General features: G+C 56.4%; 1 protein-coding gene across 1 annotated transcript; it reads right to left on the bottom strand.

Moving 5' to 3' along the window:
- Positions 1-387: 387 nt before the first annotated feature.
- CRYBA2 (crystallin beta A2) lies at positions 388-3,592 on the bottom strand. Its single transcript, XM_060107260.1, has 4 exons — positions 3,432-3,592; positions 2,530-2,671; positions 1,016-1,158; positions 388-535 (listed from the first exon to the last, which is right to left on the bottom strand). The coding sequence occupies exons 1-4, from the start codon at positions 3,590-3,592 to the stop codon at positions 388-390; spliced, it is 594 nt and encodes a 197-aa protein (XP_059963243.1).
- Positions 3,593-10,025: the final 6,433 nt, after the last annotated feature.

The following is a 10,025-nucleotide window of genomic DNA, read 5'->3' as shown; positions in this document are numbered from 1 at the left end:
GAAATTCAGCTATGAGCCCTGCCGTGGAGCTATGTGCGCCCAAACGAGAGGATGGCAAAGGAACTATATGGGCTAGCGGTACCCCTGGTTCAAGCTGATAGGCCTTTACCAAGGAGAGGTGTGGGGCTGGTTGCATTTAACAGGATCCCCAGGATTCTTACCAGCATTTCCATCTTAGACCCATCAGCCACATACATCCTAAGCCAGTGTATGCTCCATAGTCAAGGGTCCTGGAGCCAGAGGGGAGGGGAGGGTTGGCAGAGAGGGACCCTCAGAAGGATAAGGATGGAAATTGCAAAGCAAGACACCAAAAAGGAGGCAAGAGGGGCAGGCAGGTTCAGGAGCCTTTATTGAGGGTCTTCAGGGGAGGCGCCGGGGCTGTGGAGCTTAGTGCTGGACTCTCCGAATGGACTGCAGCTGCCCAGTGTGGGCCTGCGTGCCGAATTCACTGTAGTTACGGAACTCCCCACTGTGGCGGTCCTGCTCCAGTACATACTGGTAGCCCCGGTAGCCTGGGTACTGGTAGGCCACCCACCTAGGCCAGTGAAGGCACAGGGGTGGTAAGTAGGCTCTGCCCCCACCCCCACCGATGTCCTCCATGGCTGGTCCTCCTTTCTCAGCTCCCAATCCCCAGCTCCAAAACCATGGCTTCTGTTTTCCCTACATGGATCTCTCCCTGCCCTGTCCACTGCTCCAGGTCTTCCTAACACCTTCATCTTGTCTCCTATTCCCACCCTCCATTGCCCCCTCACCCATGTTTTCAATCCCTTCCTCTACCCCCCCCCCCGTTTCCCCCGACTCATTCTCCTATTACCTGCCCCATCCCTCCCAGTCTGTCTCCATCATCTCACTTCCCCTTGCCTCTCAGTCTCCCATGACCTCACTCCCCCTGTCCCCTAGCCCCCAGTGTCTCTCTTTACTGTGTCTCTTAGCACCCCCATCACTTTTCCCCACCCTCCTCCCTGGTCCCCATTGCCTCCCTGCTCTTCTTCCTTGTTCCAGTCCCAGGACTCACGCTCCAGAGCTGACTTTGAGGGAACCCACATCCTTGCTGGCCCAGCCCATGGAAGGCAGGGATGGGTAGTCATCATTGAGTTCAAACTTGCAGCCCTGGAAGTTTTCCCCCTCAAACAGTGTCACGCGGCTGTCACTGTGGTTCTGAGGCACAAGAAGGTAGGGGTGGACAGGTCAGGCCCTCCAAAGAGGATACATTCTCAGCCCGACTCCCCCAACACTCTGCCCAGCATAAGCTGTAAAGACACAGGGTCCATAAACACACCCAGAGTTCACTCCATCAGCTCCATATCAGTCTGGGAAGTTGGGATGCTCAGAGGTCCCCAGCCTGGTCCCTTCTATGGCTTTGGATTGAGGTGGTGAGACTGAGGGGGGTGTTCCCAGAGACACTTCCAGGTCAGGGATAGAGAGCATCTTTTTTTTTTTTTTTTTTGCGGTACGCGGGCCTCTCACTGTTGTGGCCTCTCCCGTTGCGGAGCACAGGCTCCGGACACGCAGGCTCAGCGGCCATGGCTCACGGGCCCAGCCGCTCCGCGGCATGTGGGATCTTCCTGGACCGGGGCACGAACCCACGTCCCCTGCATCGGCAGGCAGACCCTCAACCACTGCGCCACCAGGGAAGCCCAGAGAGCATCTTTTGACATGGACATGTTTTGCAGGAGGAAAATCAGAGGTCCTGAGGGAAATCTGGTCCACTAAGCAAGACAGTTTCCCTAAGGAAGCATTGACTGTCAATCCCCTGCCCAGCACCCTGGGCATAGCCTCTCATAGGGTAAGACCCAGAGAAGGGTGGAGAGCAAAGTCAGAACGTAAGGCCGGGGCATCAGTGTTTGTTGAGTCTGGGCTCCCATTGTCCCAGGGCCTTCCCCCTGCAGGGCTCCTTGGCCTCCTGGGATGGAGAAACTGGGCTGAGTCAGCACCTGCTTTCTGTCCTCCACCACACAGCCCCAGCCTCACCAGTAAGGTAGATAAATCAGCAGAAATGGGAATTGAGATCCTCCCCTCCAGTGTATTTGATTCATTACCAACCCCTTCCCCCCAAACATACACACAGAGACTAACCCCTTCTCAGCCTTGATCCCTGATTGAGTTCTCTTCTCACGTTAACTAACCTGTGTGACCAGGGTCAAATCACTTTGCCCTCTGAGCCCCATTTCCACACCTATGTGTGAGGTTAAGAGCAGTCACCCCACCTCACAGTGCTGTGCGACAACAGAAGCGCTCGCTGACACGTGCGGACATGTGGACGACTGGGTGTGAGGAACGGGGCTCAAGACCGGGGCACGGTATCGGGGGGCTGTCCGTGGTGCTGATTTCCGATGCCTGGCTTAGGCCCACGTTCCAAAATTTCTGAGACCTCTCTGGTTCTGGGAAGCAAGGACACTCCTCCCCATCTAGGAGTTGTGTTTACACCCCCCGTACAGTGAGTGGACGGTCTTTCCAGGTGCTGTGGTGGGGTCAGGGCCTGGAGCTAGGAGCTAGGATGCAGAGGAGGAGGGGGAGGGCTGTGCTCACCGCGCAGATCACTGGCCGGAAGGACAGCAGCTGGTCGCTGTGGTGGCCGCCACTGCCGCTCCAGGCACTCCAGCGAGGATAGTCACCTTTCTCCAGAATGAACTGCTGTCCCTGGAAGTCGGGGTACTCGAAGGCCACCCACCTGGGGAAAGATAATGGAAGCTGCGAGGCATCTGCCCCAGCCTCATTCATTCCTCCCCTCCCCCTTGCTTGCTACAGAACCGATCTTTGTCTCCACCCAAGGCCTTTCCCTTAACACACCCATCACAAGACAACCCCGCCCCTCTAGAGGCTAAAGACCCTAAGCTGGCTGCTATCTGGGGTTTGAGGGGTCCAGGCTTCCAGCTCAGGGCCCCCAGGCTGGAAGGAACTTTCCAGTCTACGAGGATCACCCGACCAGGCACTCCTACCGCAAGGATTTTGGCCCCTGCAAAGGTAGGTGTAGGAACCCCCCTAACCTGCGGTAGCAACCTGTGGTAGCAACAAAGTGCAATAGCTCAGGGGCCTCAGCTTTCCTGAGGGCCCCAGTGTCTAGGAGACCAGGGAGGGGCGGGCGGAAGGGATTTGGCTTCTTTTGCTAAACGAAGCTTAGAGCCATCTAACTTTGGAAGGGTCAGCATTACACTGGGAACCCCTTCAGGGTTCAGGCTGGCCCCACGGAGTCCCGCAAAGGGTCGCTTCTCGCCTTTATCCCTTTAGCTCACACGCGGATACAATCTTTCTCATGATTTGTTTTGGGGCAGGTGGGGAGTTTTGAGGAAGCCCAGATATGTTCCATGTCTCTCTCAGCCAGGGCTTACATACAGTCTGGGGAATGGAGGACTGGGACCCAGTCTCGGAGCTTGCGCCAGGGGAACCTGGCGCCCCCCAACCCAGCCCAACCGCGCCGAGGCATCACTCACGCGCCATTTTCCACCTTGACCGAGCGCACCCGGCGCAGGCCTACGCGCTCGCCGATGTTGGTGCAGTCACTCAGCAGCCGGCAGCGGCGGCCCTGGAAGTCCTCCTCATCCCAAAGCGTGAGGCTGGCGGGCGCTGGGCCCTGCGCGGGGGCGCTGCTCATGCCGCTGCAGACAGGGACGGGACCAAGCGCTCAGCGTCTCGAGAGCCCACTCCCCGCCCAGGCCCGCGCAACCCCGCCCAACCCCGATGGGAGGTGAAGGACCGCGGGCTGGACCCTGGCTGCCAGCGCCTTTTCCCCATCTCGCCCTCCCCCTCCCGAAGAGACCGCGCCCCAGCACCGAGTATTCACCGGGTGGGTGAGCGCGGTACTGACGGAAGCGAGGCTGCGCGCGAGCTGGGCGTGCGGGGCTTTATACCAGGCCTCGCCCCATCTCCGCGCCCTCTCCCGCTGGGGTGGGGGGAGCTGAGTCAGCGGGCAAGCTGCGGTCAGCTCTGGTGTCCCCGGGCGAGCCGCGGCCTCTCCCGCAACCGCTGACCTGGCCCCAGCCCTCGGGGATTACAATAGAAAGTGCTGAGACACATGTCCGGCGCTCGCCACAGCCGAGGCTGACTCCGCTTTTTCTTTTTGGGGGACCTGAGCCAGGCCGAGACCTTCAGGGATAGAGGTACCAGGCCCCCCGGTGGCCACCCCGCTAAAACCGCGCTTTCCTGGCTCGAGTTGCGGAAGTTCTTCCCAGCGTCTAAACTCCTTTTCTTTAGAGGTCGAGGCCTCTCTTTGGGGCGACGCTAGGGAGGAAGTAGACAAGGTTCCCCATAAGAGACTTTCCTCACGACCCTCAGCCCTCTTTTCCCTGGAGGGTAGGCCAACGCGGCCCGTTTCCTCCCAAGATCGTGTCCCCGGACCCGGTGCCGAGCTCCCGAAGTTTTCTCGCGCAGAGGTGCTGAGAAGAGGCGATGACCAGGACTCGCCGCAAGGCGGCGCTGAGTGCAGGAAACATAAACCGCCCAAGGGAAGGCACGGATTTGCAAAGCGTTCAGGGAGTGGCTCGCTACCGCACATAGGAAGAACATCTCAACTTCAGCGCGGCCGGAACCGTGGCGTTCCCAGCCACCAGACAGAGCTCCCAGTTTTGGGGCTTCCGGCCACGACGTCAGCCTGAGATCTAGCAGCTGATTATTGAGCGCCTAGTTCGGGCCAGACCCTCTACTCAGAGCTTTTACGTGCGTGATCTCAGCTAATTGTAGCACCGACCAGTTGAGGCAGGCGGTGTTATTCCCTTGCGTTTCACAGATGATCCTGCGGCCCAGAAGGGTACCGGAACGCAGTCGGGGAGGTGTCACAGCTGAGAAGCGGCCCAGCTGAGGTGTGAGCCTGGGTTTCCGTTTTGACTATAGGTCTTAGGCTCTTACCCCCAATCCCACTGCCTTGTACGGTGGGGGGAGGGGGGAAGGTAGGGTGTGGGGAGGGAGAAATTTAGCGGGAAAGGCTTGGGCCCCCAGGAAAGTTCTAGGGAGGAAATTTCCTCACAACTTGCAACAGAATTTCCTAACCATCATGGCTGTCAAGGAGACACAAAGGCTTCTGGTAAAATTGAGAGTGTTCCTTAATGGAGGGGGTATTCCAGCAGAAGCAGAGGGGTGAGGAAGAAGGAAACTAATATTTTGTTGTTCCCATGAACCAAGTGCTTCTCTTTTAGACTCAACAGTCCAAAGTGGTAGGTTTCGGTGAACAAATGTGGAAATTGAGGCTTGGGAGGTACAGGGCCTTTTCCAAGTCCACATGGCTAGCTAGTGTCAGAGCAAGATTAGAATTTAGACCTTTTGACTCCAAAGCCAGTGCTCTTGCCACCCAACCTCCTGTGACTAAAAGGGCTCACAGGCCAGATGCAGCTGCCCCAAATCCGGAAGTCTAGTTATGCTGCCTTCTATGCTTTCTCCCAACTGCCAAGCTCACTCCAGCCTCAGAGCCTTTGCATTTGTTGCTCCTGTTACCTGGAGCATCTTAGTCACAAGATCTTGGCATTCTGGCTCCTTTTATACCACCTGGGTGATGCTGTTCCTGGTATTTACTGTCCATCACATCACCCTATTTTCTTTTTAGCATTTATTACTCTATAAAGTTGTCTTTTTCATCTTTTGTGTATGGCTGTACTGAGTGTTTCCTTTTGTACTAGACTGTAAGCTCCATTTAAAGGGGCAGGGGGGGGGCCTCCCTGGTGGCGCAGTGGTTCAGAGTCCGCCTGCCGATGCAGGGGACGCGGGTTCGTGCCCCGGTCCGGGAAGATCCCACATGCTGCAGAGCAGCTGGGCCCGTGAGCCATGGCCGCTGAGCCTGCGCGTCTGGAGCCTGTGCTCCGCAACGGGAGAGGCCACAACAGTGAGAGGCCCGCGTACCGCAAAATAAATAAATAAATAAATAAAATAAAAAATAAAAATAAAGGGGCAGGGGCTGTGTCAGTCTCATTTTCAGTTGTTATCCTCCAACCTAGCACAGTGCTGGACACATAGTAGGTGCTCAATAAAATTCTCGAATGAGTGAGTGAACAGGGTGGTGAGGTTGGGCCAAATGTCCATGGGGGAAGGGGTGTAGAGGAAATTCTCCAGTGACAGTGGGGGGTGACGGTTTGCCCATCCCACCGACCTCCCCACCCCTGAACAGGCACTGGGGGAAATTGGAGTCTCCCTTGAGTCTCACTTTTCACTGGTGAGTAATTGCTGTCAAGGATCACAACGTGTGTGAAGGTGAATGCCAAAAGTACAAGGCCCTATAACATAGAGAGTAAAGCCCAGTTTGGCGGTTTTAAGTCAGAGCAGGGACAGCCACAACCAGGTTTGACTGCAGATGTGGTCAGAACCATGCGCAGCCCCCTGACTCCCTATGCTAGAGGGGGTTTGGACAAATAGGGTATAATTTTCCCCAAACCCAAAAAGGGGAAATACAAGCTATCGAGGGAGGCAAGAAACAGTCCTGGGCTGTTCGTGACCCGGCAGTTTGTCTCGGTTTCACTAGTTAGGGCTATCGCAGCGGTGAGAAGTGAGGGCCCGAATCTCTTCCCTTCCTTCTCTCTTCCTCCCCCATCTCTATCCAGCAATTCTGGATTCGGCCACCAGGGGGGGCGCGGGGGCCGCTCTGGGTAGAACGCCGGAGCGGTGGGGACGGGGGGCGGGGAAAGGAAGGGGGAGTTGATCTGAGGCTGAGGTCGGGAGGGGCGCCGGTGGCGAGTGCGTCAGGCTGTGCGTCTGCGCTGGTCAGTGACGCGGTCACCCAGTCTAGTCCCGAGGGTGCGGGGGTGGCTGTCAGAGGGTGGACGCTGTGTTTTCGGGAGCTAGGGCAGTTTCCGTGTTGGTGGGACCACCGTATTCCACAGGAGGAGTGTGTGTCTAGTCCTATATTCTGATCTTGGCTCTGCACTAAGTAGCTGTGTGGCGCTAGCTAGCTTCTCCCCTCCTCTGACTCAGTTCCCTCATCGGGAGAATGGTGTGTAGGTCCCACTGCCAACACAGGATAGTCCATGGCTTTCAGTTCTGTCTTCACCAGCTCTCTCAGAAATGGGCACACCCACCGACACTGCCAATAGCCAGTTACCCAGATCTCTAGACTCTCTCAGGCTCCCCACATCCCTCCAGACCCCTCCCTGGCTCTGGGCCTCATAATCATCAAGAAAGAGAAGAATGAGCCACTGAGGGGAAGGGGCTGTCAGGCAGCCCTTACTGGTGTGCTAGAATGGGGCTCTGGGATCCCTGTCCCTTTTCTGTACTATGGACCCCCTTCTGGCCTCCTTTCTCTACCAGGCTGGTCCACCTCCAGCCCCCCTTCCATCCCCCAGCAGCTGGTCCTGTTTGTTTTCCCAGATCAGTTGTGCTCAGAGCTTCCTGAAGGATGGATGCACAGGTGGCTTTGTTTGCCCGCTCAGCACCCTCACCCCTTCCTTCTCCACATCCACAGCCTCAGCCTCTGGGCGTGGGGAAGGGGGAGGAGTTAGACAAAAAAAACAAGTGTCCCCAGGTCTACACATCCAAGAGACCTCACTCAAGATCTCGTAGGGAATCTCATTACCCGAAGAGAACTCCCCACCTCCACCCTGTCCAGTGCTTCATCTCATATAGGGACCTTTGGTCGCACTTAAGAATCCTCAGGACCCACCCCCCATGATTCTGCCAAAGCACCCATCCCATAAGGCACACTAAGATCCCACAGAGAAGCCCTCAGACTCAGTCCTGTGTTCTCAGTGAGGCCCTGTATCCCACTCAGATCTCCATCCCATATGGGGAAATGTAGATCTGACAAAGAAACCCTTAAACCCAATCCTGGACTCTCATTCAGGTCTCCATCCCAGGTAGAATCCCCAGAGAAGTGATGTCTCCCTCGTATAGGACCCCATCCCTCGAACAGCCCGACTTCACAGTACTGATGGACAGCTTAGAGGGTCCCGGTGGCCAAAGTCTTCTCAAGTCGGCCTGCTCCCACCCCTTTCCCTCATTTCACTGGGAAGTCAGCCAGGGCTTTGGTGACTGAAGATGCAAATTCTGTGAATGTGGTGCCTCCCCCACCCTGTACCATCACCAGCCCCTCCTTTGCAGCCCTGCTCCTCCGCTCCCCGCCCCCACCCCAGCTCCTGGGAGCCAGGAACAGCAGTGAGCACCTTCCCTGGGGCTGTGAGGTCTGGTCTCCTGGGAGACAGAGATAACGCGGGTGAGAGCCTAGCTCAGCTCAGGCTGGGTCCGACAGCTGGGCCTGAAAGAGGTGGGTCCTGACGGGGTGAGAGCCCCACCCACACAGACTCATTGTCGTATCCCTCTATCAACAGAGCCCCTCTTCTCTGCCCCTCAGTGGGGATGGAGAACTGGCCCCCATCCAGGGAGATGGGAGGCAGCTTTCACCACCACCCACTCACCCAGGCACAAAGCCACAGGGCTTGCACAGGGCGGCAGGGAGAGGGCACACACGTGCACAGGTTCACATGGATGGAACCCACATGCATCACATGTGAACAGTCTCCTTCTAGGATTCAGTAGACACCTCAGTGGTCAAACTCATTTATGGGCAGACATTTGTTCACTCACTTATTCCTTAAATATTTAATAAAATGTACTATGTGCCAGGCACCGTGGTGGGTGCCTTGTGTACTTTCATATGCACACAACCCGCTCCACGGTTGCCTAGATAAGATCATCTCAGTCACCCACTCAAGATCATACAGACACTGAAGGGTTGAGAGTGTGGGCTCTAGAGTCACCTGCTGCCTGGGTTCAAATCCAAGCTCCACTGCTTATAAATTGGATGAACTTGTACTCTACTACTCAGATTTTCCCCCTGAAAAGATGGGAATGATAGTCTTTAAAACTGTTGTAAAGACTTAAATGCATGTAAAACCCAGAACTAGCCTGCAGTAGGCATCAAATAAATGTTCGCTGTTACTGTTGTGGTTATAACTGACTTTGCTGCCTTGTTCTTCCTATCCCCCTGGGCCTGGGCTGGGTTGTAGGGAGGAGCCGGGTAGCAGGCATAGCGGCATCCCCTGTCCCGAGAAGCCAGCCTAGCACTCAGGATGGGGAGCCTTTCTGCTTCGCTCCATTAGAGCCGCTCTACTGATGAGCTCAGTTGGGGAGGGTTGGGGTGGGTATCCCAATTTCCTTTGTTTTTGTTCAAATCTCTGCTGTCTGGGTGGAACTGGAGACCTGACTTCTGGTCCCGGTGCTTTTCCTGGCTCCATATGTGGCCTTGGGCAGGTCATTCCCCATCTTGGGGCCACAGTTTTGTACCTGAAAACTAAGCTAATTGCTGATCCTGGAAGGGCCTCCCAGCCCTGACTCCTGTGATCCTGTGATGCCTCGGGAAGGGAAGGCTCCCTTCCCTCCCCACCGAGCCTCTGCCTGCACCCCGACTCCCCACTCCCCACTTTTCTCACACACACCTGACCTAGCCCGAATGAGGGGGTGAGTTGCCACTGTCGTCATGGGGACTAATCTCCGAGAAGGTCAGTGAGGCTCTGCTTCTGCCTTGGCTGGATTGGGGATTAGCGCCTGTGTGCAAGCCCTCCCGTCCCCCGGTCCCTCCACTCCCAGGTCTCCACACTCTTACATAGACCCTGGGCAGCCTCCACACCCAGAAGTTCCACGGCTGGGCCAGAATCAGCAGGTGGGTAGTGGGGCCAAGGCAGCTGCCACAGCTGTCTGTCCAGCTGTGGCCAAGAGAGAAAGTGGGAGAGATGGAGTCAGATCCACGCCCCCTCACTACTCACGTGGCCTGAGCTTTGTGCCTCTTCACCGTCTGCCCTTTAGTGGGGAGAGATGGGTCTCCCAAGATAGGGGTATCACCTCTACTTCCAGCCCTGGCTCACGTTTGCAGGTCACATAGAAGCCACCTCTTTCTCCTTTGTTGTGGGTAATTTCCCCATCCCGACGTGGGGTGGGATGGAGGCTGTTTTCACATAGCCTCCCCCTTCCCCCTCACACGCTGTCTCTTCCATCCCTGGTTTCCCTGACCTCTGACCCAGCATCTTCAAATCCCATCTCTCTGGAGTGTACATCCCTTGTTATCTCACATTGCCTCTGTGTATCTCTGGTCTCTCTCTAGCTCTCACTTTCACAAT

This window comes from Mesoplodon densirostris, chromosome 8 (assembly GCF_025265405.1).
Source record: "Mesoplodon densirostris isolate mMesDen1 chromosome 8, mMesDen1 primary haplotype, whole genome shotgun sequence".
Taxonomy (NCBI): domain Eukaryota; kingdom Metazoa; phylum Chordata; class Mammalia; order Artiodactyla; family Ziphiidae; genus Mesoplodon; species Mesoplodon densirostris.
Note: the sequence above shows the minus strand (reverse complement) of the source record. Positions and strands in the feature narration are given on the sequence as shown.